At 37.7% G+C, this 19002-nt stretch overlaps 1 protein-coding gene across 1 annotated transcript in view; it reads right to left on the reverse strand.

Moving 5' to 3' along the window:
• The window catches only part of col14a1a (collagen, type XIV, alpha 1a), a 142279-nt gene that overhangs the window by 49666 nt on the left and 73611 nt on the right, over nucleotides 1–19002 (reverse strand). Inside the window, exons 24-31 of the mRNA XM_062422444.1 lie at nucleotides 17944–18090; nucleotides 15833–15907; nucleotides 12540–12679; nucleotides 9962–10085; nucleotides 2773–2916; nucleotides 2163–2327; nucleotides 1926–1964; nucleotides 1573–1711 (exon numbers count right to left, since the gene is read on the reverse strand). Of these exons, the coding sequence (XP_062278428.1) occupies nucleotides 1573–1711; nucleotides 1926–1964; nucleotides 2163–2327; nucleotides 2773–2916; nucleotides 9962–10085; nucleotides 12540–12679; nucleotides 15833–15907; nucleotides 17944–18090 (973 nt within the window). The remainder of the gene's footprint in view (nucleotides 1–1572; nucleotides 1712–1925; nucleotides 1965–2162; nucleotides 2328–2772; nucleotides 2917–9961; nucleotides 10086–12539; nucleotides 12680–15832; nucleotides 15908–17943; nucleotides 18091–19002) is intronic.

Raw genomic sequence — 19002 nt, forward strand, 5'->3', positions numbered from 1 at the left:
CCTAAAAGTGCCCTGCGTGAGCTATGAAAATTAAAATTCATCTTTGTGTTTTTCATAAATGACACCTGAAATGCAGTTTTTACATGTTGTAACTAATTCTTGTGGCAAAACATGCTTTAATTTATCAGCTTCTTTCCTGTTCTGAGACCAAAATCACCAAACTACATTTTGTGTTAGTTTACTATGGTAATTGTAGGGATTACTGAAAACTGCATGTTTAATTCATAATTGCAATGATCTGTTTCCTGCTTCCGTAAATGTGCTTTTCATCTCCTAAAAATTTATGATTTGTCAAAACTGCAATTAGTGTATGTTTTGGAAGGGAGGAAAGTATGCAAACTGTGCAAAAACATTTAAGTCTTAAACCAACTTCCACAGAAGGCACAGTGTACTGTCACATGTGGAAATACAGTCTTGATTCAATATTATTAAGGGCTCAAATTCTATCCTCAAGATATTTGTGGCTATTACTATGTGGCTATTATTAACATGAACATTCAGGACAAGTACTGTCTGTTGGACATGTAAGACAGCAAATATAATGTAACATAGCCAGGGTGAACCCTCATGTCCTAAAGATTATCCAAACAAAGATAAAGGGAACATTTTTGACATGCTAGCTTTCATGTCAGTTCCCTTGTGGTTTGCTATTAGCCAGAAAGTCAAGTCATTTTCATTGGCAGGACTGTGGAATAGTTCTAGGACCATGTGTGTATTTCTGGCTGATAATTCAAAGTCTTCTAGTGTTTGTGTCCTGCTGACCACTCGCAGTTACCACACCCCATTACAAGGAGAGGAAGGGAGAGTCACTTAGCAAGCAAACAAAGATGGATAAACAGCAGAGTAGGCTCAAAATAACTCTACTTTAAATTCTGAAGAAACTTGGGGTGAAATGGTAGTAAGCAGAATTTGTCAGCATTAAAAACAAAACAATGATTTATGACTTGATGACTAATAATGATACAGAGGGATGCTGTGTTGAACAAATAATGTCTGACTAGTGCAGATATTTTTGAAAATATATTGTCATTGTTTTGTGGGACTGAATCATCTTCTAAACTGTATTTTTGTTGTCAGGGTTCAAAGAGATCTTGATCTCAATGACACTTGAACAAATAAAACTGTCACCTGCAACCCTGTGTGTTAACATTTATTTTGTAAGCCAATGTAGCCGATCACTAAGCACAGGCTGAACTGTATTTATGCATAATGCTTTCAAGCAGCGTTGTGTACATAAATACTGATTTGATCAATGGTTTCTTGGCAACTTTGGAGTTATTCTTAACCTTGGTTAACAGATTGCATTTTCATCTTTATTTCTATCTTTATTTGTTATCTGACAAGGGAAAAAGAAAAATACATCAAGGTGAACAGCTGAACTGTGTGTTAGGATATGACAGAACACAATGTTAGTGACTATGAAGAGAAGAAGGCAAGGAGATGTACGTAAGCAGAGCAACCCATGCAAATCTAACCCCTCACCAGATGGTGACTATTATGACCATATTTTGTTTGTCAACTGAAATAGAATTTCTAGAAAGCTGTGTTTGCAGATTTCTCGTTCTTACTCACTTAGTGGGCTGTGACACCAGTGCGTCACGGTGTAACCTGTAACAGGGGTAACTGTTGAACGAGCCTGGCTCAAGAGAAACTCCAGGTATGGTGCTATACTCCTTTTCCACCAGGCCAAACTTCTCCATCATACGGAAGCCTGCAAATGATAGAACTTTATTACCACCATCATCATCACAACCGGCATCCTCCAGCTCCGTGTGATCACTGTAATCACAACCATTATCGCCACCACAGTATACAGAGCCATTATGTCATTGCCGTCATGATCATTAGCTTTTGATGGTGCGAATGAACTTGTGTGACTGTTGTACAGTATATTATGTATTGATCCCGTCAATTACACCTCTTACCTGCCATTGTGTTACCACTCATCAAAACAGATGGACAAGCTGATAGATAGAAGATAGAAAAGAATCTGTCAGTTCATCCATTATATTTTAAATTCCCAACCATCCAACAAATCCATATTTCCACCTCCTATGTCTTTCCACCAACAGGATCCTCAATCTTCTTTCTGCTTCATTACTCTGTCTGATTTTTCGGAACTTTTTTAAAACTCTTTTTAAACATAATGAGGTGTTACTCACTGGCAGTGGCAGCCTCGCACACAAAGGTAATGAGCTGTTCTTCTATTTTCTTCACAGCATCCAAATCGTCCACAAAGAAGACATGTCTATCACTGGGCTTACTGGCTATATTTACCAGTTCCCCATAATCCGCATCCGCAAATCCAATTGCAAAGATGATATAGCCTGGGAATGGGATTAAATTAGAAGATTTAATATGTTATGTTTAAAAGTCAATTGCAAAGATAATGTAGCCTATGCGGTTAGAGTTATAGGCTTCACACCAATGGATGAAGTCTCTGACAGCATGTAACAGTAAAATTAAGCAGACATAAAACATCCAAGACTTAAACTTAAATGAGCAGAAATAAATACTATCATCTATAAAAAAAGTAAGGTTTGGGGTAGTGCAGATGATGGGGGGGAATAAGATATGTCTTTGATTTCATTTCAGCTGTATCTATGAATTACAAGAAAATATGAAAAAACAACACACACAACACACTAATATCAAGTATATATATAACAAGTTATAAACTGTATATAAATATGTTATTAATTTGATATTTTTCAGCACTGACAGTAAACTGCCAACAATGTCATTTCTGAGTTTGTTCTATAAAATACCAACCATCCATCTGCATTTCCTTGGAGACTTTGTTGACGTCATCTTGTGAGCGGCCATCAGTGAGGACAACCAGGACCTTCGGAACTCCTCGTCTGGCTCCGGCCTCTGACGTGAAAATTGACTCTTTCACATGTTTGATGGCTCGACCTGTTGAAAGACAGAAAGAAATCCACTTAATTAAGGTGTTTTTGCATGTTTTGCTCCATCTACCCATTTAAGATTTTAGATCTTCCAGTTAAGGAATACCATTTTTTTTTGTTTACGACAGATTAAACAGATATCTAAATTAGGAAGTTCATCAGAGTAAAAATGTTATTTAATTGTCAATTCAAAAACGAATGCAATACAAATCAATATACACTTATGACTGTGTTATAAACTATACAGTACATCAACACATCATCACAATAAATGTGATCTAATTCAAGCAAGTTTTAAATCGAGTCCATTATGCTGTGATGAAATTAGTGGAAACCAATGGCTCTATTGAATATGAAACATAGACAAAAACTCAATGCTTGGGAACACAATCAGTTTTGTGAAATACAGTGGTAATTGAAGTTAAATTAAAGTTTTTATTTCTGCAGACATATGATCTGCAACAAGATCAGATTTTCACAAGTCCTAAAACTAGATAAAGGGAACCCAATTACACAAAATAGACAAAAACTAATTCATTTTTTAAGGAAAAAAGTTTCCATTCTTACATATTTGTGTGAGGCAAAAGTATGTGAACCCTTGCTTTCAGTAACCGGTGTGACCTCCTTTCACAGCAATAACTTCAACCACATGTTTGTGGTAACTGTTTATCAGCCCTGCACATCGGCTTGAAGGAATTTTAGCCTATTCCTCCTTACAGCACAGTCTCAACTCAGGGATGTTGGATGTTTTTTTGCATGAACTGCTCACTTCAGGTCCTTCTACAGTAATTCTATAGGATTAAGATTAACTCCTTGCAACTCTGCCATACACACAATGGTTTTTTAATGTTCTCCTGATGGTGGATTCAAGAACACTGAAGCCTTTGTTTCCTAGATGTTATCGTGGGGTCCCTTGTGACCTCAGAGACTACATGCCTTGCTCTTGGTGTGATCTTTGTTGGTTGACCACTCCTGAAGAGGGTAACAATGGTGTTGTATGTCCTCCACAGTCAAATGGTGGAGTCAAAACTCTGTAGAAGTATAACCCTTTGTAACCTTTTCCAGTCTGGTGAGCATCAACAACTCTTCTTCTAAGGTCCTCAGAAATCTGCTTTGTCCGAGCCATGACACATTTCCACAAACCTGTGCTGTAAAGATCCGATTATGATAGTGAAGACCCAGATTGCTCTTCTTTAAATAAGGCAGGGTCTCCCAGACACACCCGTGATTGTCATCCATTTGATTGAAACACCTAACTCTAATTTCCCCATCAAATGAATGACAATCTGATCACGTTTTAGGTCACATTATGCAGAAATAGCAGCAAATTCTAAAGGGTCACAAATGTTCAAGCAAAACTGCTGGTATGGTTCTTCATTTAGCATTCAGACCCTTGCCTCATTGATCTTCCTATATGAAATTGAACATTTCTGGTGCAACAAGTGAGGCTGGATGGTGACAAATTTTAGAGAAGAATTTTATTGGAAGCACAGATGTCTACATTAACAATCTAAAAAATTCATGAATGCTTGTGACCTTGACTACAATTTTAATGTGGTCACTAATTAAAAAGCATGTATTCCACTGACATTAATAAAATACATGATTGAGTCCATAATTATTACATGACAATGAGTGACCTAAATGCCTCTGAATCCAGATTTAGTCCGATTGTCCATTACCATTTAGAAAAAGTAAGAAAATAGACAATGTCCAAAGTATTTAAATGAGACCTAAATGTTGAGATGGGACCAGCCAAGATGGAAATGCAAAAATAACATGAAAGTCAATCCAAAAGCTAAAAATGTATGAACTTTTGACAGTGTGCGATCGACATCAGCTAGACTTAATCATCAATAAAAAGGCTTGCCCACAACAAAGCAACAAAAGATGTGTCAACTACTTAATTACTCATCAATAATTTGCTTAATTACTCTATATTTTATTCATACAAGGAGACAGGATCAGACAGGATCTTGCTCCACTTCTCCCTTTCAGCATTGGTAGTTTTTTTGCCACAGGGTGTTGTGGATGAGCTGCGGTTGGTAATTTTACGTGGTGCTGCCCATATTTCTACTTGTACACTCCACGCACAGGAGAAGAAAATCAACATTGTGTTTAAGATATTTTTATATATTTCTTGAGAACCACTCATCTGAACAACTTAACAATCGACACTGCACTTCCTTGGGTCGCCAGCAATACATACAGCAGGTATGAAGTAGATTGGATAACTGTTTTTAAAGATATGCAAATGAAAAAACATACATACAGACAGACAGATGTTCCTTGCTTTATATAGATAGAATATTTATATTGTTCTATTTGCCCCCAAACAACTGTCTCTGTGCAGATGTAAATCAGAGCATTCAGCAATTTGTCTTTCAGGCCTTGATTGGACAGTCAAGTATTAACCCTTATATTCACCCTTTGGTGTCGCACAATGCATTTTATTTCTATTTTATTCCAGTTTTTGCATATTGTCCATCACGATTTGCATTATAGTTCATACAGTTCATCTACACATCTCCACCTGACCTTTTGAAAATTAAATGGACGATCACTGCCATTAATCCTCTAAACTCCCTCTGCCCTTTAACACTTTCTCTCCTCTCACTTTTCTTGTGTTTTCAACGATGCTTCTGAGTTATTAAGAGAGGTACTGAGTGTCAGGACACTTTGCCTCAAAAAACAATACCAGATGAAGCCACAAATAGCCCAGAAGATGACTGACATGTTTAGTGTAAATGGCTTTATACACTGTCGCCCAAAAAGTTGGAATAATTTTGTTTTCACACACAATTCTGTGTTTATTCATATTTAAATTTTCATTGTGATATGTTTTGGAAGAGATTGATTAATACAGTTTTGAGAAGATATACACTTTATTTGTCAAGAATGAATCACAATCATTTCATGGAAAGAGGTAAAAAATATTTTATTCCAACCTTATGGGCGAAAGTGCATGTGTATGGTGTGTCTGCCAGATAAATCCTGCCAGTGTGTCTCCCAATTTCTAACCAAACCACAATTGTGCCTCCTCTCTTTTTTCCCCTTGAGCTGTCAGTAATGACAAATGTTAGAGTGTTTGGCCTGTAAATAGTTGTGTTGTCAGATATCTGCCTTGATACATCTGCTTCTACACTGCCCTCTGATCACGCTGTGCGAGAGTGAAATTACAGCAGCTAGCCAGGCATGAAGTGAGACACAGGACAGAGCAGAGGGGAGGGGAGATGACAAGGAAGAGGGCGGGGTTGTAGGGAGGGCAAGGGCAGGTAGGAGGGCACACAGATGAAAAGGCGGTAAAAGGTAGGACTGAGGAAGGAGGCAGGTGGAAAAGACAAGGATAGTTCAAAAAGGGTAAAACCAAAACAGAACAGAAGGAGAAACATGTCATTAGATCTTAATTTCAGTAGCCCATCATCAATCAGTGATCCATCACTTTGAAAGTGTGAATCCATATCCGTTTGGATTTGGCCCATGTCTGACCACAGTTTACCAGTTTTCCCAGTTCTCTTTGAAATTATTGTGTCTGTTTTAGCCTCCAAAGCCTTAGTTCATCTTAATCCTTTGTTCTTCCAGGAATATATTTTTCCTCCCAGTGTTCTATGACTGCAGGTGAAGTCTGTATGACTGGGAAAAAAACTATAATATTATAATATCATATTATATGTGGCATATAATATATGCCACAAAATCCTCTAATCTTTGAAAGATTTCCTAAGAATAATGTAAAGAAAACCTTTGCGATAATCAAATGAAAATATACAATGGCTTTTGAATGGTTTTGACAGGCAATGAAACACATTCATGGGGTATTCATACATTCATTCCTGAGCTCATAAAAGACTCATAAACCTTGAGGTCTCACACAAACTACATCACCACAGCTGAAGCAGGAAGAAGTCGGACTGGCTGCTTAAGGAGAATCAGAGAATAAGGCTGATCTTAAAGAAGGCAGTGTTATTTATGTATTGTTTTAAAATAGGTATAGATGAAGTGGTTTATTACATTAATTGGCTCAAAAGGAGAATTTCTTCCTGTCACTTCTACTTATTCAATAACTTCTATAGTGCCATCAAGAAAGGCACACATCCCATATTGCTACAGAGGCTGCTCTGTGGCCAATTATTAGAGAAGGTGGGTTAGTAGGACGTTGGTGAATAGTGAAAATAAGTCTGTCAATAAACATGAATGGATGAACTTGTACAAAAAAGCTGAGACTATAGGGCAAAAAAAATTATCTTTTGAACTGATATGAGTTCAATAATTTTAATGTGGATGTACGTGTATTTTTGAGTAGGTTTCAAAGTGCATTTTCAATGTGTTGGCTTGACCTGAGGGTTGTAGCACATAGAATATAAAGTTAGCTAGCCATTAAAATTAATGACATAAAAAGGCATTAAAGCAGTGGGGTTTCATGTTGGCTAGTGGTTGCTTCCACACAGATACAGCTGCCAGAGGCTAAGGGTTAAAGAGACAGCAACCCTCAGACCTTTATTTGAGGGCTTTTGGGGGATTTACACATAGTGAGAGGCCCTGATTGAGGAGAGTTTGGGTGGAGGGAGACATAGTTTCGGTTTGGAGGGTGAAAAAGAGTTTAGGGTTGTAATGCAAGCCTCAGTCCTGAAAGCCACCACTCAACAGACCAGAGGAGTACTATGTAAGTAAGGAGGTTTAGGCACATTCTCCATAAGTATATTATACAGTTTGTTTAACAGTGTTACATTATATTTAGTAACATATTAGCATTCAGAAAATAATAAATGATGGAAAAAGCCTCATTAAATAGGTCAGGAAGATAATGACTGAAATATCACTACAAGAGCACAAACGTATCTATAAATGATGAATATGAAAAAATAATGGGACTCTTACATAAAGTAAAATATAAGTATGGTATGTAAATAAGGAAGTAGTGAAGAATGGGAATTATGATTCGGATAAGAATAGGATTAATTCTACGCTGAGGATAGTGTGCTGTAAGTGTATGTGTATGTGTGCGTGTGCGGGGGGAGAAGGAGAAAAGAGAGAAATCGTGAGTCTGTGAACATTTCCTTAACCTTGTGAGAGCTGGCTGCCTCATCCTTCTCTTTGTGCGGGGAAGATGAAATTTCATGGGTTTTTTTATGTTCTGCTGTAGTCCATACATATGCGTTCGCACACACACACACACAAACACAAGCACACACGCACTCACACGCGTGCACGCACGCACACACACATAAACACACACACACACACACACAGTGCCCTGTCAGCTAAAACATCACCTGTTCCTACCTGTTTAACCATAAGAAAGTGGGTACAGTGGGGAATGCAGAGAAAAGGGAAGGATGCGAGAGAAAGGACTTTGGGAGGAAAAAAAGTAATGGATGAAGAAAAATAGTACTGGGACAGAGTGAGAGGAGGAAGCTGAAGATGAGAGAAAGTAGGCCCTGAAAAAACAAGGGACAAAAAGAAGGAATGATGACAGGATGAGGAGAAAAGAGGAAGAAAAGAGAAGAAAGAGAAAACGAAGTAGAACATACTGTAGGCAGGGAGGAGAGGACAGCAGGGGGTTGGAAACAGTGTAGAGGAGGAAAGAAAAGTAGAAAAGAAAGGAGGAGTAAAGGGGATAGGTAGGGATAAATGGATACGAAGAGAATAAATGATGTGTGATCAGCCCTGGAGCTGATAGAAAAGCTCAAGGACACAATTTCTCTGAGCAGACACTGAGCCATGACCCAGACTTTAAGAGTGTTAAAGTGCTCCCAACAACCAGCATTACTTGCAAAGCCACATTAATGCACCGAGGTTACTGGCATTCACCTTGTGCTTACTAGCACAGCTGGACACTTTCACAAGAATGCTACAACAACTTCACATCCCAAACTGCTTGATATGTATTCTGACCCTAAATTAAAGCCTTTCATCTCTGCAGTGTGTGCTAGTTTTAACAAGTATCCTGCAATTGAGGAAAAGAAGCATTTTCAAAGAGATATTGCAAATTTCACAGAATGCTTTCTTTTAAGTTTTCTTGTGAAGATTGGTCGTGGTGAAGTGAGATTAAAAGTTTAATCTTGACCTTGGAAACATTTCCACCACAAAGCCCATTACTAGCTGCTCAGGAGTTTTGCTTATCACTCCCTCCAGTAAATTGCAATTTTGGGATCGAGAAATGAAATGAAATTGCCAAATCAACGGAGCACTTGTGATTTGGACCAACTGTTGCATTTTGTGTCATGGTAATGTACATCATCACAGCGAGCATTCAGCAAGGATTCAGGCACGCATTCAGGTGGAAGATGGACAAATCTCACCTGCCAAAAATGACTGCCATAGACCGTGTAAAACAATTCCCAAATGCCTTTGGTTTGCATTCGGTTAGTCAGAGGAATACAAGTTGATGCATTTTTCAGACAGCAAAGATGGACATAATCTACCTGACAAAAAAAAAATGGATACTTTGTAAATGAAACAGTATTTTTATGTTAATTGATTCAATTAAATTGCAGTATTGACCAATTTTATTTGGTGCTAATGTTGAGGTGAAAGTTTATTAAATAAAAGCTTATAAATGGAAATCAAGTACAGTATTTTCTGTTTAATGTCACTTTGAGTCCATGACGTTTATGTTCAGAAAATAAATGTAAAAATAGCACTGAAACATAGCTGTTTCTGTGAGGTGCAGTGTGCTTTTTTATTGAAGGAAGTGATTACATATGACTCTTTAGAGGTAGTTGTTTTGTTTGTTTTGTTTTGTTTGCAAATTATATTGCAATTTTGAGCAAAATCAAATATTTTTGGCCACAATAATAAAAAAAACCCCCTCAAATTTCAGTTTCAACTCAAGTGTTCAGGGAAATTCCATTTTCCAAGGAAAATCATCTGATTACATTGAAAGCTTCAGGACAGCTGCTAATGGGCCATGTGGTGAGATTGTTTTGTTAACTGGTTGTGGTAGATTTACACTGTGGTACTAAACTGATATCTTAATGTAGCTTGTCGCACTGAGTAAACTATTACTAGATGGATCCTACTCATACTGTAACTTTAATCACGGCTCTGACCTGTCTTAGTGTTTCCTCCCTTATATCTGATCCTCTGAATAGCCTCCAGCAGCGCTTCCTTGTTGCCATGGGAACTCAGCTGGAATTCTGTCCGAGCATCGTCGCTGAACTGAGCAATGGCCACCTGGAGAGAAGAAGAGACAGACAGAAAGAGGAAAAAAAGTTCAAATCAGATGATAAAAAGTTAAATTCACATTTCTCTGAACCACCAATGTTTCAGGCTTAATATATTTTTCAATCATCATTCGCTCAAACTTATCTTGGTTATAATACAACCGAAATGTGTTTCTATATTAGTGTGCACAGTTTTGTTTAAACTTCCTCCAAAGCAAAAAGCAAGAAGCCAAATTACTAGCTAATGTTGCATAATCTAAGTGTTATGAAGCCAAATGACTGCTTTGGTTACAGTAATCTAATGTTTATCTCATTATCTCCTGCAATTTCTGCATTCTGTATTTATTCCACGCTATCAGTATAAAACAGATGCTGTCTTCGTTTGCTAAAGGAAATACTGTAATTATATAAATTAAGCATGCTTTAACAACCCCACAAAGTGAATACTGTACAAATGTAAAAGTTGAGTCGTGCATGACATACAAGAAGTCAAATTATAACATTTTCATTGTTTAACCTCTGAGGTTTAATGGGTGAAACCAGTGATGTCACAGATTACACCTTTTTTCACTGCTGGTGGTCTAAATATTTTTTATACTGAGCATATAAAGTAAATGTTTATATAGGTCAAATAGGATTACAGCCTGCTTTTATGCAAGACCGTAGGTGAAAACACATTGAAATGTATACATCCAAACTTGGAGCTATAATCAATCTAATTGCTTTACTCTAAGAGGGGTGAACAACTATCATTACCTCCAGACTGCTAATGGTGCAGTTGTTGGCTCAGTGAAGCCTATATTTACCAGCCAACTTTCTCTTTACTGTACAGCCAACTCTCTCACATTACAGCCAGTGTTTTGCTTCTGGTCGCCTACTGCCAGAGGGTTATGGGGCACAGTGAGGGTTGCAAACCGCTTAACATTAAACAAATTACACAAATGAAAGAAAACGGTTTAGCAAGCACCTCTACAGTGTGACAAATTAACCAGCTGAGCTCTGCTGACATAGTTTAACAGGGAAGGAGCACAAAGACAATAGGGAGCTACCGCCCCAAGTCACAGCCTGGTATTACTATTGGTGAACCTGATATATGAGAAACACTCTGAGGCAGTCATGATGGTAAAATTAACTGTGGCAACATGATACAAAGTATTCCTCATGGTGGTTTTTATACTAAGAATCAAGATAATAGCATATTCCAGTATTATTATCATATCCTTAAGGCAATGGTGCTTGATCCACTTGATATTTGATCCAACTTTTAATGCTTCCAGACTAAGTTATTAAGAGCACCATTACTGCTAGAAAAGTAATGTTTTCAGGCACATAACAAAGTGGTAGCAAACGAGCAGAGCTGATGATCGAATGCTGTTCAGCAAGAACAAAAAAAAACAAACTTACAGAAAGTAAAAACTGACTCACTAGGGGTGGTCATGCTGATTTCTCAGGGGATAGTCACAGAAAATTGGGTGAAATTGTGCTCCAAAGCATCCTTCCAGAATCAATTAAAGCTAACAGCAGCAGCCCTCCTTAAATAGTAAATAAGCCAAACCCAGATAGTTCAAAAGGACAAGGGGTACATTCAGATTATCCAAAATTCTGATAAGGGGAGAGCAGTTTGGTTTGAGCAACACTATGTTTAGCATATCTGAAGAACGTCCATTTCTGTCTGAATTTTATCAAAGATCTACTGAATAAAAATCTAGTTTTCAGATAAACATTTGAAACTTCTGTGCAGAAGTAGAAGATGACATGGTTTGCAGATTATGGGGGACAATGGGTCATTGTGTGTAAATTTACTGTTTGTTTGAAAGTGTGTCGTGCATTGCAAGTCAGCAAGTCTGTAAAGTATGCATACCACTGCAGATCCTGTGTGGGGTTTGTAATCTTTCTCTCTTGGGGGATAATTCCACAAAAATTAGAAAATAAAATACATAGTATAATCTGAGCCACAGATTACACAATGATATATCATTTTTTATATAATCATTATCATGGTTTTAAGTGTGGATACTTTTGGCTAGACCCCCAACATCTGCTTTTTATTCTGTTTCACATGAGCATGCATTTTTCAGGAGGAAAATGCCATAACAAAGAGAATCAATTACAAAGAAAGCGAATAAAAAATTAAAAGCCTACAGCACATTTGTATTTTTGTGGTCTAACTTATATCATAGCACTGCATAAAGGGCATATACATTCATTTTCACTAGACACAGACATGTAGACTAGACACAAGAACTACTGGCAGTCATAAATTTGAATACTAAAACTCGAGGAAGACTCACTAGAAGCATTATTCAGACCTAGATGGTAAGGACTGCAAGACATTTTGAATTCAGAAATCTTTCCCCAAGTAATCGTGCATTTAGGAAAATGGAGCAAAAGTTAAATTATACAAGTAAAATGTATTGAATATCTTCTTCCTTGAGGCTCAACATTCAATCTGAGGTGAGCTGACCTGGGTGCCGTCTGGTCCAATCAGATCCAGTGATCCCATGGTGCTGTAGAGGAAACGTGTAATCTTCATGAAGTTATCATCTCCGATGGACCAAGAACCATCGACCAGGAATGCCAGGTCAGCCTTGGCCTCCTTACACACTACACAGAATGACAGACAGACAGATTTGTCTCTGCATTTAAAAAAAAGTAATTTCATACAGAATGAAGGTCAGTGGAAGACAAAAAACAATTTAAATGTTAACTAGTTGCCTGAGTGCGCACTTTCCAAGTCAGAGTTTCAAAATATGTTTTTCTAGCCTCAAAAATATGCTACTATATATATCAAATATATTTGTGTACTCTTTTTCCCCCATTATATTAGCTCCCTATTCATATTCCTGGTCAAGGAGTGACTTTTCCCTTTGCTTTCATCCATCTCAATGACTCCCAGTAGCCTTATTTGTGCCATTGTAAAGTTGTTTTGTGGTTTTAACGACTTTTAAAACTCCAGTTCTTAACTAAATTCCAAACCCCATTCATGACCATAACAACTGCTATAAAATCCCAGAAAAAAACTGTAAAAAAAACTGTATTCATACTGTTTGAGGGAAAAACAGTTGTAATCCTTAATGCAATAAAGAACAGAAGAAGAGAAGAGAAAATGAAGTGGTGTTACTATTTTTCTTAAAGGAAAGGTGTTATGAATATAATTTGCTGTGGGTGCTCTCATGCTTGTCAGAAATGTCAAGTGAAAGGTCAACTGCATCTTTTGACTACATGGTTTAATTTGATTGAAAGCTGTGATGAGACTTTTTTATTGTCTCTTCTGTCTGTTTTATGCTCTGTCTTGATCACTCTCTCCTCTTTCTATCATCCTCTCTGTCTCTGCTTTTATACTGGATGTCTTTTTCTTAAGTATTTCAGTCTGTAGCTACCTTTGTGTCTGTCTCTCCATTTGTCTCGTTCTGTCCCCTCTACAAGTTCTTTGTTTCACACTTTTTCTCTTGTTTTTGCTTTTTCTTTCCCTCTTACAGGTACACTTTCCTTTTTCTTTGTTGTTCAGTCCAGAGTAAAGGTTGCCTGTCATTACAGACGGAGGCACCGGTCTGACAAAGGTCAGACACAACAGAAATGCTTACGGACAGGCTCAGCAGGTGTGTCAGATCATGTCTGTGGAGTTTGTGTTGCAGGTCAACCTTTTACCTGAGCCCATCAGATGGGAACAGAGGAGGAGGATCATCTGTGTAAGAGGTGAAGGGTCGGACTGTGAACCTTTGTTACTAATCTTCCAAGGCTTGTCAGGCCATTCGGAAAAATCCTCTACAGTGAGAATATTTTGCCTGTCTTTTCTCGTGAGTAATTTTCTTGTTCTTGGTTTAAATTGCAATTAATTGAGGTTTTGAGTTAAGCATTTAGTCATTATGATGAAAATGTTTGATAAAAGTTAAAGGAGAGGCTGTCCCACATTGAAATTGGCAAGCTCCCAAGCTTTTACTAATTCAATGTTTCAAGCTGCATGGGTCTTTGTCAGGCCCACAGTCACGTGAGGCTTGACATACAGACAAAAAAAGGACAGCTAATCCTACAGTTAGCAGATGAAAGTATACAAAATATTGAATTGAATTTGAATTGAATTGAAGTACTTTATTAATCCCTTGGAGGGGAAATTGGATGTCACCTTCTCACAAAGACAGCCAACATACAGCAAGGAGACATGCAGACTCAGGCAGTACAAGTTAAGTGCAAAGCACCACATCAACATCAGTCAAACAATCCACAACACTCGGCAGTCAACAGCAATGTTCATTAAAAAACCTCACTGCACCAGGTATAAAGGACCTTCTAAATCTCTCCGTAGAGCACCTTGTGCATCACTAGTCTGGCACTAAAGGAGCTCTTCAGTTCACTAAAAACACCAAACAATGGGTGGTCCTTATTGTGCAAGATGCTACTGAGTTTCCTGCCTGCTCTCTTCTCCATGACCACCTCTAGTGAGTCAGGAGGCAAACCAATGATGGATCCTGCCCTTTTTATTAACTTGTTGATCCTATTTCTGTCCTCTGACTTCAACCCCCACCCCCAGCAGACAACAGCATAAAAGCAAAATAACCCCTCTATGAACTTGTGATGCACAAAGAAATCACTCGAAGTAGCCCATGAAGTACATGTAAAAAATGTGTATCACATGTCCCTCATGCACAGTCTCTCTTTTTGCTTTTGGAACTGCACCCTTTACCCAATTAGGGCCGTTTTTGCTTGAAAATGTTCAATTATCTATAATATTTTAGTGACTTATGTAATTACGTTCATATCATATTGCTGTTAACAGGCTTTTAGATAATTTTATAGTTTGTCATCGTTTTAGATTGACTAGCCAACACGTGCATACTGTAGTTATGAATGGGTTGTTAAACCTGCCATGTCAGCTGTCAATCACAGGTGCTCTCATTGCGGTTAGTGGTTGGAGTGTTTTAGGACTAAGCAGAAACCGTAATGAAGATGGGCAGCAGTGATCAGGTCTGACTTAAAAAGCTAATAAACCAGCATTAGAGTAGCCTTTCTTTATTTTGGCATCGACTGCAGCCCACAGTGGCCTGTGTGTGGCTCACACAATAAATTCATTGTGGAATAAAGTACACATCTCACGACCTACTGTGTGTGATACTTAAGTGTTTCATGACTTTTCCTCTTTGCTTACCTTTCAAGTCACGATCTCTGATTTGGTTATAGCACCCCCCAAATCCCTAAATTTCCTTCTAGGTCACTGCTGATATTTTGAAACATTTTTTTCCTAATCAAATTCATTTTATATGAGGTTTCTGGCAGTACACACTCTGTTCCAATTTCACAAACATTTGAAGTGAAGTAAAGTTTGTAAATGCAACAACTTAATAGCTCTGCACAAAAAATAGCCTGCATTACAACTTTACTTTTTTTTTGCTGTTTTGTTTGTGTTTTATGAAACAAAATATCAGTGTAAATAAACTAGAAATATTAAAAATGCCTCAGATATACAGATACTGTATACAATACACAACAACCAAAAGAAACAACCAAAATTGGTTAAAATTACATTCAAATCACAAATCCACTTAAAATTATTGACTTTTCAGATATGCTGACCTCATTAATCACTGACATGTGACAGATACTGTAAGCATCTGTTGCAACAAGGTATTACTAATCTCATCAAATGATACATTTTGATGTCAAGTTACCACGAGAAGTAATCAGAGCCTTACAAAGATTACCTACAACATTAGAAATGAATAAGATAAGAGTGTGTATGTTTGTGTTTAGCTGGTTGCTCACCTTCTTTAGCAGGCGGGACGGTGGGAGGGGGCTCTGTGGCAGGGGGTTCAGTCGGAGCCTGAGTGGGTGCTGGCACTGGACATACCGACACACGCACACACACACACACACGCACAAACAAGAAAACAAGACAAGGTCATCGATCATTGTGGCAGTGACAAGTGGGACCATCATCATGTTTATCTGCTGACCACACACACACACACACACACACACACACACACACACACACACACACACACACACACACACACACACACGCACACGCACACACACACACACATTGTGTGACACATACAAAGTCAATAATAAGCTGTCAATGAAAGACAGCAGCAGCTTGTTCTTATTAAGCTGTAATTTTTGTAATCCTCCTCCTGCCTCTGACAGCTGAGCTCTAGACCTTTACAGGGAAAAGATTTCTAGTGCAATCTGTATTTACAACCTAAAGGTACACGAGCAATCCAGCTGCTCTGTTTTGTTCTGTCTATCTTTCTCTCCATCAGTTAACAGTCACACAGCAGTCTGGTTACATCATTCTACTGCCTTACTATACGTCTCTTCTCTGTTCCTTCTATAAGTTGGGGACAGCAAAAGTATTTTCATTAGTCTAGCATCAGTCTGACCAGAGGCTGTTTTTTACCCTGTTTTTTACCCTAAAAAACAGCCCCAGGTTGAGTTTTGCCTCAGTGCAGAGCCAATTACTTTGCACAAAGCAATGGGTTCTGTCAAACCGGAGTACAGCAAGTAAATCATGCTGGAGACAACAGCAACTGCCCACAGAAGGGGCACGTATGAAATTATATACAATGTTCTGAGCAAAACATTTCTTCACCCTAACCCAAAGTAACTTTTTGGTGACAAAGGCGGTAATTTGTAAACATGCGTGGTGGCAAATGTCATTGAACAATAGAGAACCACCTCATTACAGTTATTAATGTAATTTCTTTGTCTATGATTAAATTACCTTTGTGAAGTCACAGACTGATGGTATAAATTATAGTGTTTGAAGGTAAATACAAACATGATAATTACTGTACAGTTTTGAAGTAATTTGTTTACTATTTCCTTTTTATGCTACTTAATTATTGTACTTTTTACTCCACTACCGTTGAGTGACAGCTACAGTTACAGGGACATCTTATAAAATGATGTACTGTTACAGAACCAGCTTCATCAGCTTCCCCTTATAATAATTTTGCACTCTTAAAAGGGGCCATTCTGCATTATTTACTCACTGAATCAATTAGTAGATTAACATAATTAATCGCCAAATATTCTAAATATTCTGATGATCAAATAATGACTAATGAGTTTGGGTTTGTTTAAGTAAAAATTATAAAATCCTCTGGTTCCAGCTTCTTAATCATGACAATTTTTTTGCTTCCTTTTTTGATGATTTTCGTTGGGCTATGGACTGCTGGTTCGGTCAAAGCAAAACCATTTAGTTGCATCTTGGGCTTTGGGAAACAAACAACAGATTCATCAATATGAAAATAAGTTAGTTTAGTTAGTTGCAGCTCTATTCTGCATAATGAGTACATTTACCTGTGATTCATAGGCATAGTTTCCTGATAATACACATGTACTTTCTGAAGTAAAATGTTAAATGTGAGGCTATTAGTAATGGAGTATGTTTAAGTGGTGGTTTTACTACTTGTACTTAATACTTCTTCCACCAACGACTGTGAACCAGCAACTACTGCTGATGCCAAGTTGTAGAGCTTCTTACTAAATCTCATGCACAGCTGTCAACATGTGGATGAATATTTGTTGGGGAATCGGTGTCTGTGATATCCATCTATCTATCTATCTATCTATCTAGAAGAGACAGTTGAAGAGGTTAAACAGATGGAGCAGATGGAGAAAAAGACACTTAAAGACAGATTGAAGTATAATTAGTAAAATGAAGAAAGGGTTATGAAATTCAGAGAAAAGAAGATTAAAAGTTAAGCGAGACTTAACCTTCTTAAAAATGTTGATAAATTGAAATAAATGGGATGCTATTCAAAGAAGTTCCACTTGACTGAATGGTCCTGAGTGCAAAAGCATAGATGAGAACATAATCATACATACATACAGTATAAACAATGTATAAAACGTTTGCAACATACGTGTCATGTCAGTGATGGAGACAGGAGGGCCCTCCATTTCCTGCATATGGGTGTAAACACTGCTCTGGTATTGGCTGCTGGGAGTAAGATCATAGAAGCATTGTCGGGAAGCCCCGCCTCCCAGGCTCACTTCCTGCTTTTGGCCATCTGCACGTAGACAACAAAAAAATCCTCAGAATAAAACAAGATCCAGTGATCGTCCTGGAGCTCCTGTTTCAAATTAGCTTTGTTTTCAGTTATTTTCTGATTCACATTCAAACATGGGTGGCGATTAATATAATTACATTCTTTCAGAGTTGGAAAATAATTAGCTTTACTGGAGGAGTCAGTGGAATTACACCTTGCTGAAGGGTACATAAAGGCTGAGACTCAGTTCCCTGCAGAGACAGACTCAGCTCATCTGGAGATTCAAACTAATCTTGCCTCCACGTAAATTTGCTATATGCAGCATGTAAAAATAACTTAATAACAATGACTTAATAACAGTAGAAATATTATTACTATTTTATTTCATGATAACAGAAGACAGGATTTAGACACTTTGGTGAATCTGCGTTTTTGTTGATCCCCAGACTTTCACAGCAAACCAGGTTAAAACTGACTGCGATACAACAATCACATCAAATCTCTGACTTTTTTTTTTGTGCAGCTCTACTCATAGCACCAAAAAAAAGGTAATTAGATGGTTCTGAAATTAAAAAGACAGTAGGAAAACAATATTGCATCCACTGAAAAAGGAAATGAATCATGTTATTGATTTCTCTCCTTTTCTCAATTTCCTTTGGATTGCAAGCTGCAAACCCTTCCACTTGAGTGTTTATTTTGGATAGCTGTAGAGGAACATCATCACATAAAACAGAGAAAAAGACTCAGTGACAATTTATGTTGGCAGCCTGGAAACTGGAAACACACACATACACACACATTAATAGTTGTCATTTGTCAGTTTCATTAGTCTAATTCTATTTCTTTACGTGTCTCTCATCTTGGAGACTGACAAATTAGCTCCTCCTCCACACAGGAAACAGCCATAGATAATAAAATTTAGGCAAACAGCTG

This window comes from Scomber scombrus, chromosome 7, assembly GCF_963691925.1.
Source record: "Scomber scombrus chromosome 7, fScoSco1.1, whole genome shotgun sequence".
In the NCBI taxonomy this organism is placed as follows: Eukaryota; Metazoa; Chordata; class Actinopteri; order Scombriformes; family Scombridae; genus Scomber; species Scomber scombrus.